This window comes from Psammomys obesus, unplaced genomic scaffold, assembly GCF_907164565.1.
Source record: "Psammomys obesus unplaced genomic scaffold, mPsaObe1.curated_primary_1811, whole genome shotgun sequence".
Classification (NCBI taxonomy): Eukaryota; Metazoa; Chordata; class Mammalia; order Rodentia; family Muridae; genus Psammomys; species Psammomys obesus.
The window spans coordinates 244,150-260,912 of NW_026596406.1; the positions used below are offsets into that span (position 1 = coordinate 244,150).

General features: G+C 40.2%; 1 protein-coding gene across 1 annotated transcript in view; it reads left to right on the top strand.

The window, feature by feature from the left end:
* The window catches only part of Unc13b (unc-13 homolog B), a 192,244-nt gene that overhangs the window by 47,244 nt on the left and 128,237 nt on the right, over window positions 1–16,763 (top strand). The window contains exon 6 of the mRNA XM_055597640.1: window positions 7,855–7,928. Coding sequence (XP_055453615.1) covers window positions 7,855–7,928 — 74 coding nt within the window. The remainder of the gene's footprint in view (window positions 1–7,854; window positions 7,929–16,763) is intronic.

A 16,763-nucleotide genomic window follows, 5' to 3' on the forward strand; every position in this document is an offset into this window, starting at 1 on the left:
GGCTGGTGCCTGCAATCCCGTACTCTCCAGGCTGAAGCAGGAAGACTCCGAAACACAGGGCTGCCTAACCCACACGGCAAGCTCTGCACAGGGCCACACAGTTGAGTCTGCCAGCAGGAAACACTCAACACTTTTTATTTTTAGATTTATGCTTTTAAAATACTTTAACACTTACTATCTTGAATATACACTCTGATTTGAAGAGCACTGAAAACAGAATATACTTAATTAATTTTTTAGTTTTTGTTTTTTTGAGACCACTCCAAATTCCAGGCTAACCTTGAACTCAAAACAATTCTCCTGCCTCAGCCTCCGATAGTATGTATCTGTATGGTGAAGTTTAATATCTGTCTTCCCATCATGTCAGTAAGTTGAAATTATGAGTGAGTGATGACAAATGACTGGACTATTCACCTTCAGGGTAAGTTATTCTGTAATTGTTTATTGATTGGCATGTAGGATTCTTTCACTTTTTGATGTCACATATTACTGTAACTAACAGTGGTAGGTATTGATCTTAGGTGTATTTGGGTGTATTTGTGATCTTTATGAGTCCAGGATAAATGTCTTAAAGTAGAATTGCTCAGTCAAAGGGTATGTATGTACATTATTATTTTTCGTAATAATATTGCAGTTATTTGGCAGAAAGTTTGTATGGTTTATACCTCATTACCCGAGAGTGCCCTACCTCTGCACGTCTTTACCAGTATTTTGTACTTCCCAGCTCTTAACCATTGTAACTGGTTTAAGATGGGGATGACTTAGCATTGCCATCTGCAGATGGGTTGGGCCGCATTCACTGCTATTCAGGGACAGGGGCGGCAGCTTGGACAGGACTAGAAATGTTGTCTTCTTTTTACTTGAATTATTTTAGTATTCTTTACATTTTTATTATTTACATTAATGGCACCTACATTTACTATTATTTTGGCTCTTCATAATTTTAACTTATTTATTTAACTTTTTTTTTTTTTTTTTAATCCCAGAGAGGGTCTTGTCATATAGCCCAAGTTTACAATCTTGCATCCGACTCTCAAATGTTGGGATCATGGGCTTGTACCATTTTACTTAGTGTCATTTCAGTTTTGTCCATTTCAACAAAACATGGTCTCACTTTGTAGTTCAGGTTAGCCTAAATCTCACAGAGATCCACCTTCCTCTGCCTCCTGAGTTCTGGGATTAAAGGTATGCACTGTCATACCTGGTTTAGTTTTTCTTACATCATAATGGTAATTTAAGCAAAAATTACATGATTTTCCTCATTAGCTCAAAAATAACTAAACTCATGTTATTGCAGAACAACAGAAAAGGTTTCTTATATTTAGACAAAAAGAATTTTTCTTTGGATAATATAGAAACAATTAAAAATATTCAATTGTCAAAACACTTTTTATTGACTCAAAGAAATATAGGTATGGAAAGGAAAGTTTCTAATAATTTGATCAGCTGATATTTGAGTTTTGCATAATTGTTAGTGTTTTAAATGTAAATGTACATATAGTTATTTTGTTTCTTAACTGTTTCATCTACTAATTGCGTAGTTACAATATAAATGTATACAATATTTTGCTAGAGAAATTTCAGCACTTGACTTTATGTTATGGATGTACACTATAATAAAAATCATTTATGGAGGCTGAAAGTGTAACTGTACCACTGAGCCACACCCAACACATGTGTTAGCTCATTTGACCTTCTTCATACTCCCTTGAGGTCAACCTAGCTATTATTAACATCTCAGAATGAAGGAAACTGACGCTCAGAATATTTAGTCTTTTGGACAAGGTTGCGTAGCTATGAGGCGGTAAAAACAGGATTTAGCTGCATGATCTTCCCTGGCAAGATGACATATGCCGGTAGCCCTAGTACTTGGGGCAAAGGTGGGAGGGTCACTTGAGGGCAGGAGTTCAAGATTAGTACAGCAATGTAATGGGGCCTGGTGAGAGAAAGAAAGGAAAGGGAAAGGAAAAGGGGAAAATGACCCGAGGGTGTTAATTTTAACTCTAATACATGTAAGCCACTTTTCTTGTTGCCTGTTTAGATCATTCAGAGCTTGTTCCACTATAAATAATGTTGCATAAAATACACTTGTAGTTCTGTATTTTTTTTCCTCTTTCAAATTACTTTTGTGGAGTTAGGCAGTAATAGTTTGCAGTCATGAATCCTGAGAACTAATGACAGGCATTTATTATTAAAAAAAATCATCTTTGTTGTGTGAGCACTATAGGGTATACTCACACTAACTTAGGTTGCATAGGTTAATGTGGTTCCTTAGTGCAATCAAATTAGGCTTAGGGTATAGCTTAGGGGTAGAATATTTTGCCTAGCTCATGCAAGGTTTTGAGTTCAACTCCCAGTGTCAGACAGACAGACAGGCAGACTCATGTACACACACACACATGCACGTGCACGAATACGCGTGCACACACACGCACGCACAAGCACAGAGAGGCACAAGGGAGGAGAGCTAGTGAGAGCAAGTGCTATGAATGCATGAAGCCTCTTCTGATGTAACATGGCATATTTATAGTAAGCTCTTTTCTTGGTAAGAGCTTACTTTAAGAGCCCTTATCTTAATAAGAGCTTAATAAGATCTCTCTATTACAATTATAAATAAACGGAGCATACCTCTTACATATAATGTCATATATACCTATATATTAATATATTAATAATTAGCATATTAATACCTCTTACATTTAAGAGGTATGCTGCTTAGTTAGTTTTAGTTGTAGTATAGTTATATGTGATTTAAGCTGTATTATTCTTTTATGAACTTGGGCGTCCTTGTATTTGGTGCATAGATGCTAACAATTATAATATTGTTTTGGTGCAATTTTCCTTCGATGAGTAAATAGTGTCTTTTCATGTCTGTATTGATTAGTTTTGATTTGAAGTCTGTTTTGTGACATTAAAATGGCAACACCAGCTTTCTTCTTAAGATCTATTCGCTTGGAATATCTCTTGAACTTTTTACTCTGAGGTGGTAATGTCTGTGTGTGGTGTTAAGGTGTGTGCCTTGGATGCAGCAGAAGGATGGATCCTGTTTTAACATCCATTCTGTTAGTCTGTGCCTTTTTATCACAGAATTGAGACCATTGATGTTGAGAGATATCAACGAACAGTATCTGTTGATTCCTGTTATTTTGTTGTGGTGGTGGTAATGATATGTGTTTCCCTCTTTTTTGATTTGTTGGTCTGGAATTAGTTATTCCTTGTGTTTACTAGAGTATGTTGGAGTATGTTAGAGTTAGGTTGGAGTTTTCCTTCTTGCACCTTCTGTAGGGATAATTTGTAGATCAGAATTGCTTAAATTGGTTTTGTCATGTAATGCTTTCTGTTCTCCATCTATTATGATTGAAATTTTTGCTGGATATAGTAGTCTGGGCTGGCATCGTGGTTTCTTGGAGTCTGCAGCACTTCTGGCTTTTAGAGTCTCTGCACAGAAGTCAGTTGTTATTCTGTGTTATTCTGGTAGGCCTGCCCTTACATGTTACTTGGTCTTTTTTTCTTGCAGCTTTTAATATTCTTTCTTTGTTCTGTATGTTTTATTAGGTACCAAGTTTTTTTTTTTTTTTTGTCAAGTCTATTTGAGGTTCTGTATGCTTCTTTTTGTTTTTTTGGGCCAGGGTCTCACTATGTAGCTCTGGCTGTCCTGGAACTCATTTATATAGACCAGGCTGGCCTTGAACTCACAGAGATCCACTTCTAACCTTGTGAGTGCTAGGATTAAAGGCATGAGCCATCGTACCTGGCTTTTTATGCTTCTTGTATCTTGATATGCATTCTTTTTTAGTTAGGGAAATTTTTTTCTATGATTTTGATGAAAATATTTTATGTGCCTTTGACCTGAGTTTTTTCTTCATCCACTATTCCTATTCTTAGGTTCCACATTTTCTGGATGTTTTATGCCGGTACATATATATATATATATGTATGTATGTATACATATATATATATATGTATGTATATATATATGTATGTATGTATGTATATATATAATATACATACATATATATATATATGTATGTATATTAGATTTAACATTTTCTTTGAGGTTTCAATTTCTTCTATTTTGTCTTCTATGCATGAGATTCTTTCTTCCATCTCTTAGATTCTGTTGGCATAAAAAAAAATACTGGCATAAAACATCCAGGAATGATTTTGTTGGCATAAAACGTTCCTGGATGTTTTATGCCAGTATTTATTTATTTTTATTTTTTAGATTTAGCATTTTCTTTGCATTTTCAATTTCTTCTATTCTGTCTTTTATGCCTGGGAGTCTTTCTTCTATCTCTTAGATTCTGTTGGTGAGGCTCATTGTTGGAGTTTGTAAAAATTTTTATTTCCAGATTTCCCTCAGTTTAGGTTTTCTTTATTGATTCTGTTTCCACTTTCAGGTCTTGTTTTATTCATTTCCTTCCACTGCTTTTGTTTATGTTAATGTAAACAGTGTTCTGTTTTCATGTACACCTGAATGCCAGAAGAGGGCACCAGATCTCATTATAGGTGGTCATGAGCAACCAACCATGTGGTTGCTGGGAACTGAACTCAGGACCTTTGGAAGAGCAGCCAGTGCTCTTAACTTCTGAGCCATCTCTCTAGCCCCGTACTTCCACTGGTTTTGTTTTCATAGATTTCTTAAGGAATTTATTAATTTCCTTTTTAAGGACTACTATCATGTTGTTAAGGCCATTTTAGGGTCTTTGTTTTGTGCTTCAGCTGTGTTGCAATTCTCAGTGCCTACTGTAGTAGGATTGCTGGACTCAAGTGGAGACATATTGTCCTGGCTGTTATTGGTTGAGTTTTTATGCTGCTGTCGAGACACCTGGGATGATGGTAATTCTTGGTGTTGATATCTGGTTTTGTCTTTTTTGGGTGGGTGTTTTGTTCCTTGGCTTCTGTTGTGATCTCTGGTTCTTAGGAAGGTGTGTTGTCTGGTAGGGAACTTCTGGGATGGGTGTAGCCACTAGAGGTTTTGGGTAAAATGGGTTTACAAGTATTGGGAGCTGACACCTAGGAATGGGGATGAACAGGGGTGTGTGTGGCTGAGGAGTTCACAGGAGGGAAGAAAGCAGGGTGTTCCACTAGGATCTGCTTAGTCCCTAGGATTTGGGGCAGAGAGTGAGGAGAGGCTACAAGAGCTAGTCTACAGAGCTGGAGATGAGACTGGGGGATTGGATGTGGAGGACAGGAGGGAGCATGATGAGCTGAAGGTTATCTACCTGCTTTGCTGGCCTACTTCTCTGGAAGGCTTGGCTTATAGGTTCCCAGAGAGTACCTGCTGCTGTTTTGGTCTAGAATAATGGTATGGATGAGTTAGAAAAAGGAAGGGTGGAGGAGAAGACCTATATGAACCACTGGAGAAGGGGCAGGTAGTGAGGGGAGGCCTGCCGTAGAGCTGGTGGTGAGATTGGGGAGTTGATTTGGAGGAAAGGAGGGCGAGGTAAAGATTTGCAGTTAGCCTACCTGCTTTCTTGGCTGGAGTGGCCTGCAGGTTTCCAGGGAATGTCTGCTGGTGTTGGGGGCTGGGTTAGTGGGATGGGCTGAAAAAATATACTCATATATTGGTAAAATGTAGTTTTATAAATGTATACAGAAGAACATTGTTCTTTGTACTATCAGTCTGTTGAGCATCAAGTATTGTACATAATTGTATTTGCCATGCCATTATAAAACACAGCAGGTTTACTTATAGCACTTTCCTTATTGCGGTACATGAGGTGAAATGCATTTTGTAACTCCATAGGAATCTCATGAGCCCAACAACATGCATGTAGCCTGCTTCTCTTTCTTCTTGTTGTTTTTGAGATACGATCTCATGTGCTCAGGCTGACTGAGAGCTATTATCTTCCCACCTGTCCCCAAAGTACTGGAATTGCAGGTGTGTGTCACTGTGCCTACCTTTGTGTTATGTGAGAATAACTGAATGCTTTAAAAAGTTGTCCAGTGACAATTGTCCCCTTCCCAAGGCAGTTCACGTTCTTGTAGGCTACATAAAATAAACGTCTAGGCCTTTAGCCAGCTGTATTAATTAGCATTTTCTTGTATATATTTATAGTGATGTCTTTTCAGTCTATACGTATATATATATGCCGCATCCAACTAGTTTTTATTTATTTGGTTTTTTGTTTATTTTTGAGACAGGATTTCTCTATGTAGCTCTGGCTGTTTTGGAGCTTACTCTGTAGACCAGGCTGGCCTCAAACTCATAGATCCACCTGCTTCTCCCTCCCAAGCACTGGTATTAAAGGTATGTATGGTCACCACCTGGCTCCAACTCATTTTTTTTTTTTTTTTAATTTTTAATTTTTTTTGAGACAGGTCTGGCTAATGTAGCTCAGGCTGGCCCAGAACCTAACTATGTAGGACAAATTAGCCTCAGACTTGTGATCTTCCCATTTAAGTGTCCCAAGTGTGGATTTTATAGGTGTGTGCTATAATCTTGGCCTTGGAGGTTTGTTTTGTGTTTTGAGACAGGACTTCCTTTGTAGCCAGGCTGGCCTTGAACTTACTGTGTGTCCCAGCACGCTCCATGTTCACTGTGCTCTTCCTGCCTCAGCCTTTCAGCCCTTCCCTGTTCCTTGTTGTTTGTCACTGACTGAAGAACTAGCTTGGAAATCTTTCCTTTTAAAGGATGAATAATGCTCCATTGTGTCTATATGTCATTTTGTTTATTTTTTCATCTGTTTATCGATGTGGGTGTAGCGCTCATTTTAAAAACTATTTTATTTGGGGTGTTTAGGCCTCAGTTTTTCTTCTAACCTCCCGACCCTACATAGGAGAGAAAAGCTTAGTGGGGAGAGAGGGTCAGTGGGTTCTTTTAGGACTCTATACCAATCTCTGTCAACAGTAGATGCAGCCAGTAGCCTCCTTCAAGATGCTGCACCCCAAACATTTCTCTCTGTCTCTCTGGTCTCTCCAAACTGCTACACGCCCATGCCTACATTGAATGCCGTATCTTCTCTTTCTTGGCTCTCGGTTTATATCCTCTGAGTCCTAGACCATGCCCCTCTCCTTGCTGCACCTGAATTACCAAAGCATGAGCCAATTAACAGGTGTGGACAAACTATAGCCCAACTAAAATCCCACACTTAGATTAAAACAAAGACATTTACATAACATAGTTGAGTTTACAAAGAAACCAAAACTTCCACTACACATGAATTACTTTAACTCTTGGTTAGTATGAATAAATGCTGTTCTGAGCTTGGATATACAAATATTCCTTTGAGACTCTCCTTTTAGTTCTTTTGACTATACTCCCACATGGTAGTGTGTGTGTGTGTGTGTGTGTGTGTGTGTGTGTGTCTTTTTGTTTGTTTGAGACACAGTTTCTCTTGTGTTGGCTTGGAATTCCATATGTAGTCACACTAGCCTTGAACTTGTACTCTAGTTGCCTTAGCCTGCTATGTATTGGAGTTACAATTATATGCATCACATTTGGCTATACTTTTAATTTTTTGAAGGCAAAGTGTAAATTTTAAGCCTTTTTATACCCCAGGATTTAGCTTTTCTTCTAACCCTTTGGAGAGCGTTGGTCTTGCTGAGTGGCGGGCAGCGCAGCTGCATGGCTCTAACCCTGGAACCACGCCTTGCCTATGGAGGGACTCGGCCATGGCTAGACACGCGTCCTTTCAGGGCCTTCGTTTCACCATCTTTAAAGCAGAGGCAGCAAAAACAGTTTTTATATTATCTTTCCAAAATAAAGAGTAATATCTATGGCAACAATTGAGTCACAGTTAAAATTCATCTGTCACTGCCATCTCTTTAACTACATTTGTCTCAATAAAGTATTATTTGCTGATGATTGATCTATTACCAGCTAATACCATTTGTTCTTTTTTATGGTAGACATCCCAGAGGAGGAAGCCAGATATTGGACCTACAAAATGGAACAAATCAATGCCTTAACAGATGATAATGAGGTAGGAACTGCTTTATTTGCAATATTGAAAGATGGGGAAAATCTCTGATCCATTACAGATTGTCCAGGGAAGGCCCAAGAGCACATTGTCTAAGGCATTAAAATTGTGGTAAGAGAATCAAACCCATGGCTTTACGTGTCCTAGACATGTGCTTTACCAATGAATTATACCCCATTCTGTAATAATGAAGTTGTTTATTATTATAATATATTTGAGACCAAGTCTTCCTATGTGGCTTTGACTGGTCTTGAACTCGATATTCTCTGGCTACAGTTTCCTGAGGGCTGGGACTACTGGCATGCTCCACTGTGCACAGCTAAAGTGAACAAGGACGGGGAGAAGATTTTCTGAACTTTAGTGGGAAGGTCCATCTCCCACTGTGCTCAGATGGTGCTGTTAGCCTGGCCCTGCACCACTGAGGAAAGAGCTGATAGCAGCTCCTCTTGTTATACAGATGAGCAGAAGGCGTTTCTTGTTTCTGCTTAGATTTTTGGGTATTACCCTTAATTGTGTGCACTTTTTAGGAATGTTTTGACTGTTGCTTTGCTTGGTACTGCTGTCATGACTTCTCTTTAGCTACGATTGTGTGTGTAAAAGAGAAGACACTCATGTTCATCTGGGGTATCAGGAGTGGGAGAGTGCTTTTGTTATTGGCAGGGTAAAGAAAAGAACACATTTATTTACTTCGGGATATGTTGAACTTTTAGAAATACAAATTGTTTTTAAAAAGTTTCATAATGAGCTTGGGAATTTATTTTTGAAATAAGATCTCCTTATCTAGCCCTGGCTTTCCTTGAACCCATGGTCCTCCTACCCCCGTCTTTTCAATACTGACATCATAAGGGTTCTTGTGCACTAACACCAAAGAAATAATATTTTATTGCCCTTGAGAAATGGGATTGTACGTTTGTGTAATCATTGTGATGTCTATCGTATTATAAGCAGTCAAAGTTTTATTTACTGAAATAAAGTTGATGCTGTTAAAAAAAAAAAACAGAAGCACAAATTGTTAGAAAATAGCATTTGAATGCTGTTTTTAAAGTGTCTAATGTTTTCCAGGCTGGCCTTTATAATATATAGCACATATATGAATAATCTTGAAATACTAATTCCTTTTTGTCCCCCCAAGACAGGGTTTCTCTGTGTAGCCCTGGCTGTCCTGGACTCACTCTGTCCTCAGACTCACAGAGCTCTGCCCGCCTCTGCCTCCCGAATGCTGGGATTAAAGGTGTGTGCCACCACCACTCGGCCTCAGCCCACTTTCTTAAACCACCCAATGCCACCTGTCCAGGGGTGGCACTACCCCCAGTGGGTTAGGCTCCCCTCTATCAATTAGCAATCAAGAAAACACCCCACGGACTTGCCAATAGGCATTCTGAAGGAGGTGGTTTTCTCAACTGAGGTTCCTCTTCCTATTTGATTTTAGCTTGTGTTAAATTGACAAAAACAATAACTATGACGTCTGTTTTTGTTTGTTGTCCTAGGGCTCCCTCCAGTTTCCCTTTTTAGTTGCTGTATTTCCTTAGGCATTTCTTAGCTTGCTTTCAGTAACCACTTAAAAATATTTAATGCTTTAGCTGGCCATGCTGGCACATTCCTGAAATCTTAGCACTTGGAAGCTACAGGTAAAATCTGTATTTCAAGGTTGTTCTTATTTAAATAAAGAGTTCAAGGTTGGAGCTGGAGAGATGGCTCAGTGGTTAGGAGCACCAGATGCTCTTCCAGAGGCCCTGAGTTCAATTCCCAGCAGCCACATGGTGTTTCCCAACCGTCATAATGGGATGTGATGCCCTCTCCTGGCATGCAGGTGTACATGCAGACAGAGAACTTACATAGATAAACTACATAAAGAAATCTTTTAAAAAAGAAATTCACAGTCAACTGGGGATATGTTAGACCCTAGTTTTCAAAAAGTTCAATTCCTATGATATTCAGTTGTGTGTGACAAAACATTTCCTGAGGAGACACTATGAGACCTGAGGGGGGATCATTTCCACAGCTGTCTGATTAAAGCAAGGTGGGGTTTCAGAGAGCAGCCACTCACTGGCTTTTGAGGTCCCTTTTATGGGGCAGGGTTAGGGTTGATAGAAAACATCTGTTTTGTTTTGCTGTCCAGGAACACCTGGGCAGAAGAACCGGAGGCTCAGGGCTCAAGGCTGCCTGTGAGGTATGGAAGTGCAAGAATCCATCCTGTGGAAGGGGAGTCCTCAGGTAGTCAGGAGTTTAGCAAGGCAAACTGGTGGGTACACGTCACGGAGTTACAAGTTCAGTATAGGTTGAAAAACATGGTTTGAAGGATACAGTAGGCTTAGGAAACAAACTGTTGTAAGGTACAGAGACTTAATAGCAATGTATGACAGTGTGGCTCCCATTTGGGTTTCACAACATGACTCACACATCTCTTCATCCCAGATAGGGAACCCAGGACGAACCACATATGGATACCACCAAAGTCCAACTTGTTGTACCAACGAGATTTATTGGGGTTACTTGCAGGGATATGAGGGAGGGGCTACTTACAGGAGCAGAAATGACTCAAAGAGAGCTGGATCTCCAAGGCTCACCCCAGCATGGGTTGACAGCTCATAAAAGCTGGGAAGCTAGAGCACACAGCCCAGTCTGCAGGCAGTTCAGCAGGTTGGAGAGAGACCTTTCTAGGTGTTTCTATTGGTTTTAGGCAGCTCCACTGGTTTCTGCTTCTGCCAGGCAGCTGGTCTTGTATCAGGGTCTTCTTTGCAGCTTTTCTCCACTCTGTGTCTTGTTTGCAGTTCAGCTTCCTTCCATCTGGGAGGGACTCTCAGTTTTTTTTTTTTTTTTTCTTACTCTTTCAGGGAGGGACCTAGTGAATCTGGTCATCTTCAGGGACTTCCTGAAGCTATTTTTGAGTTGTTTACCTTCCTGCTTAAGGAGCTTCCCTGCAGCATGGAATTTTCAATCTTGGAGGAAACTGTTAAACAACACCATTATAGTTGTCCCTCTGTATAGTTGGGCTTTGCATCAGCAATCTTTGTATTGAAAACTATTAGAAAAAAAGTTGTATCTGTGCTGAACATATTCAGCGTTTAGAAAATTATCTATTTTAAGTAATTTAGAAGTTGTGTGTGTGTGTGTGTGTGTGTGTGTGTGTGTGTGTGTGTATGAGAAATGGTCTATTGTAGCCCAGCCTAGCTGGGCTTTCTATGTAACTAAGGCTGGTATGGAATTCCTATGTCTACCTCCAAACTATTGAAATTACAGGCCTGTACCACCAGGCCTAGGTAATATGTATTTGGAATATACACAAGAATGTGTAAATTATACATAAATATTACAACAGTTTATAGAAGGGTATGAGGCATCGTGATTTTTTTTAAATGATCTTTTTTAAAAAACATTTATTTTTTTATGTATATGAGTGTTCTATCTGCATTTACACCTGGCAGAAGAGGGAATCAGTTCACATTATAGATGGTTGTGAGCCACCATGTGGTTGCTGGGAATTGAACTCATGACCTTTGGAAGAGCACTGAGCCATCTCTCCAGCCCAAGGCATTGGGATTTTGTTGCTTGTTGTGGGTATTATTCTGGGACCACTGTCCAGTGGATGGCGTCTTGCACCTTTCCTGACATTAAGGGAATGCTTCATAAGCTATTGTTTATTTGTTTGTTTGAGGCAGGATCTCACTCTGTTGCTTTGGCTGGCCTTGAATTTAATGAAGTCTTTCTCCATCAGCATCCCAAGTGCTAGAATTACAGGTTTGGGCTCTTCATAAGTGTCTTAGTTACTATACCTGATTCTTTTATTTTCCTTTTATTTATTCTTTATTTATTATAATTTGTCTCAGCTGTAGCACCCTCCCTCCTTTCCTCCCAATCCCACCCACCCTCCCTCATATCCTCCTATGCCCCTCCCCCAGTCCACTGATAGGGGAGGTCCTCCCCTTCCATCTGACCCTAGCTTATTGGGTCTCATCAGGACTGGCTGCATTGTCTTCCTCTGTGGCCTGGTAAGGCTGCTCCCCCATCATGGGGAGGTGATCAGAGAGCCACTTGGAGACTGAGCTGCCATGGGCTACATCTGTGCAGGGGTTCTAGGTTATCTCCATACATGGTCCTTGGTTGGAATATCAATCTCAAAAAAGACCCCTGGGCTTTTCAGAGGTCTCAGAAAAGACCCCTGAGCTCCTTGTGGAGCTCCTGTCCCCTCCAAGACTTTCTGTCTCCCTCTTTTTTCATAAGATTCCCAGCATTCTGCCCAAAGTTTGGCTATGAGTTTCAGCATCTGCTTAAATACCCTGCTGGACAGAGTCTTTCAGAGGCCCTCTGTGGTAGGCTTCTGTCTTGTTCCCTGTTTTCTCCCTCTTCTGATGTCTATCTTGTTTGCCTTTCTGAAGAGGATTGAGCATCTTACCCCGGGTCCTCCTAATTGCTTAGCTTCTTTTGGTACTGTACCTGACTCTTGATAAGTTTCTTAGTTATTGTTATATTGTTGTGAAGAGGCACCGTGTCCAAGGATTTAGTTTAATTACAGCTTTAGAGGGTTAGTCCATATTCATCATAGAAGGTAGTGTGGTGGCAGGCAGACAGGCAGGATGGCACTGGAGCAGTAGCTGAGGGCTCACAATTAACCTGCAAGTTGGAGGTAGAGATACAAACACACATACATACAGAGTGAGTGAGGGCAAACGAGAGAGAGAGAGAGACAGAGCGAGCGAGCATATGAGAGTGCACATAGACACTAAGTCAGAGACAGACACTTACAGGGCCTGGCTTAGGCTTTTAAAATGTTAAAGCCTACCCCAGAGTGACACTCCTCCAACAAGCCTGCACCTCCTAATTCTTCTCAAACGGTTCCAGCAACTGTAGATTAAACATTCAAATATATGAGCCTATGGATACTACCACAATAAGTCCTCCCTCCCCCTTCTTATTTTGAGACAGGGTCTCAGTTTGTAGCTCTGGCTGGCTTGGCGCTCACGATGTAGACTGGCCTCCAACTCACAGAGATCCACCTCCCTCTGCCTCCTAAGTGCTGGGATGAAGGTGTGTGTGCTACCACACTGGGTTGTGCATCTTTATAATTAATTAATTAATTACATTTTAATTTAATTTACCCACACAATGGGATATGTGTGGAGGTCACAGGAGAACTCGTAGGGCTTAGTTCTCTGCTTCTACCACATGCATTAGGGATGGTGTGTGTGTGTTGGCCTCAGATATGCTGGTCACCCACATCCCTGAGCCATCTTACTGTAATATACATCTTACATTTAATTTTTATGTTATCACACATAATGTGGCGTTTTTGTTTTGTTTGTTTTTTCGAGATAGGGTTTCTCTGTATAACTGTGCTGGCTGTTCTGGAACTCAATTTGTAGACCAGGCTGGTCTCAAACTCACAGAGATCTGCCTGCCTCTGCCTCCCAAGTGCTGGGATTAAGGGCATGCACCACTATAATACCCAGCCAGAATAATCTGTTTAAAAAAAATTGTTTTGAGACAGGGTCTTATGTAGCCTAGGCTAGTCTTGAATTAGTGACAGTCTTGTTTATACAGAATTCTGCATGTATGTACACCTGCACACCAGAAGAGGGCACCAGATCTCATTATAGATGGTTGTGAGCCACCAAGAGGGAGCTGGGAATTGAACTCAGGACTTCTGGAAGAGCAGCCAGTGCTCTTAACCTCTGAGCCATCTCTACAGCCCTCATATGGGGTTTTAATCTAACGTTCTTCTGCATCTATGAGATCATGATGTGTTTTAAAACTATGCTTAATGTGGCAAATTACATGAATTAAAATTTTTATATGTAGAATTGTCTTTGTATTTAAAGTTCACTTGGTCAAGATGTATGTACATTTGCATAACAACATCCACATATATGCACATGTACATACACATTTACATCTAAATTTTACATGCATATATAATGTGATGGATTTGGTTTTTAATTTGCTTTTCTTATGCTGTCATTATCAATTTTTTCTTGTAATGTTTTTCTCTTTTTGAGACAGTCTCATGTAACTCAGGCTGGCCCTAGACTTCAGGTTTAGCTGAAGCTGATCTTGAATCTTTCTTCTTTTACTTCCCAAGATGTAATTATTATAGGTATGTGCTACCATACCAGGCTGTAGATAATTTTTGTTTGTTTGTTTGTGCTAAGGATTCATCAGGGATCTTTGACTTGCTGGACAAGCTTTTAAACCCCTGACATGCATCCCTTTCCTCTTAAATTGTTATTATTACTATAATTATTATTATCATCATTTTGTTTTTTTAAAGACAGGGATTCTTTGTGTAGCTCTGACTGTTCTGGAACTCACTGTGTATACCAGGCTAGCCTCGAACTCACAGAGATCCGCCTGCCTTTGTCTCCTTAGTGCTGGGAGTAAAGGCTCTTGCCACCACCGCCCAGCCTTAAGATTTTCTTTACTGTGTAGGAACATATTGTCTGTCTGTCTGTCTGTCTGTATGTATGTATATATATATGTATATGTGTACCTGGTGCCCATGAAGGTCAGAAAAAGACACCAGATATCCTAGAACTGGAGTTTCAGATGGTTGTGTGTCACCATGTAGATACTGGAAATCAAACCCTGATCCTCTGGAAGACCAATACATACTTTTAACTGCTGAGTCATCTTTCCAGTCCCAATCAATCCTTTTTTAAACAATCTTTATTTTATTAATTTTGCTGTAGTTACCTGGACTTTAATGTTTTGTTTTGAGCTAAAACAAGATTGGTTTCTTTCAGAAACAAGTTTCTGAAAACTCTCTTCTGATCTCTTACATGTGAGTTCTTCTACTTTAACACTTGGATCTCAGGATTTCTTGTTGTTATGCCTGTGTCCTGCCTATAAAACTATCATTATTAAAGAGATGCTGGAGGGATGGCTCAGCAGTCAGAAATACTGTTTGTTTTTCTAGAAGACCTGGGTTCAGTTCCTAGCACCCACGTGGTGAGTCAACCACCTATAACTGTGGTTCCAGGGGATCTGAGCCCTCCTGTGGCCTCTGCAGACACTAGGCATGCGTGTGGAACACAGATACACACAAAGGTGAAACACCATATGCATAAAAACAGCCCTCATTATTTGTAAAGGTTATTATTCATAGCTGAGTCATCTGACATTTTGGTGTGAGTGTTCAACCTTGGGTTGCTGAGCAGTGTTTTGGATGTCTGCGTTTCTAATGCAGTCCTACTGTGTTCATTGTGCCTGACTTTTGATACCTCCCACTGGAAGTATTAATGTCAGTATTCTTAAGATTTGTATTATGGTTTACTGCTTGTGAAATGTTACATACAAAAATGGTTTTGGATCCAACTACTTAAAATCTCCTTTGCCACTGACATTCTTCTTATGTACAAGCTTTTGTATAGACTGTCTTCATAGATAACCTCATCCTCTTTCCCTATACTTCATCTCTGTAACAGCTGTTACAGTCTTTTTATTTATTAAATTTTATGTCCGTGTACCACTGTGTGCCTGGTGCCCAAGGAGGCAAGAAGAGGATGTTGGTTCCTAGAGGAACTGGAGTTACTGCCACTTGTGAGGTGTCATATTTTTTGACACATAAGTTTTGAGAAACAAACTTAGGTTCTCTGGAAGAGCAGCTGGTGTTCTTAATCACCATCTCTCCAGCCCTGTAATTGCATTAGTTACTTTTCTGTTGCTGTGATAAAACACTGTGATTGTGACCAAGGCAATTTACTCTTCTAGAGGGATAAGAGTCCATCATGGCATCGAACCAGGGCAGCAGGAACAGCTGAGAACTCAAATCTCAAATCACAAGTATAAGGAGAGAGAGTCAGTCAGTTAGCTAACTGGGAATGACTCAGAGATTTTGGAACCTCAAAGGCCACGCCCCATGACATACCCCTTCCATCAAGGCCTCACCTCTCAGGCTTACCCAAGCAGTTCCAACAACTGGGCACCAAGTATTCAAATACCTGAGACTATGGAGACAGCTCATTCAACCACCACAGTGATATTTCTCCATGTTTAAAGTCACATGTCTTCCCAATGCATGAGTATAAACTTCAGACCTTATACTGTGAATTTCATTCTATTTTCCTACAAGGTTTTGTACATAGTGGGTGCTAAGTCAGTATTTATTGAATGAGTGACTCATTGGCCGTTCAGCTCTGGCTCACCCAGAACCATATAGCTTATTAACAAGTTGCAAAATTAGTATGTGAAGTTCAGACATGTAGGGCATGTAGCCCTTGGTGGCCTCTGATTTTTCATATAGCTGAGGATTACCTTGAGCTCATTCTAAGCATGTGCCATTTTGCCTGGCCCAGATCTTATTTTTGTTGGTTTAAGTTATATCTTTTCAGTCTTCCACTAGGCTCGAACCAAACTACCGTTCTACATACATATGTTAGTTTATACCTTTTTAAATCCTGCCCACTCTCAAAACTTTCCCTTAATTGTGTTCCTTTTTACAGATTATTTTCTTATGGCTTCAGTACCCTGTACGTTTGTTGTTGTGGTAGTGGTGGTGGTGAGTGACCCTGGAGAGGCTAGTTTGGGGAAGGGACTACCAGATGTATCTGAAAGCCCAGCTGTGTACTCTGTTATGCAGTTTCAGTATTCATAAGAATCTGCAAGGGAAGAGTACTCTTACTCAAAGATATGCCGACAGCCTGATAGAAACCTTTAGGTTTATCATTTGGTTTGTGAAATCTAGATGTTGACCACAGGCATACAGAGAACCCTTTGAAACACTCCAAAGCCAGGCATTTGGCAGCTGCCTGGTGTTCTTGGTCAGAGTGCTCCCTGTGCTGTTCTATTTTGAGCCAGCACCATAGCTGAAGATGTGTCCTAGGCCAGGATCCCATAGAGAGGACA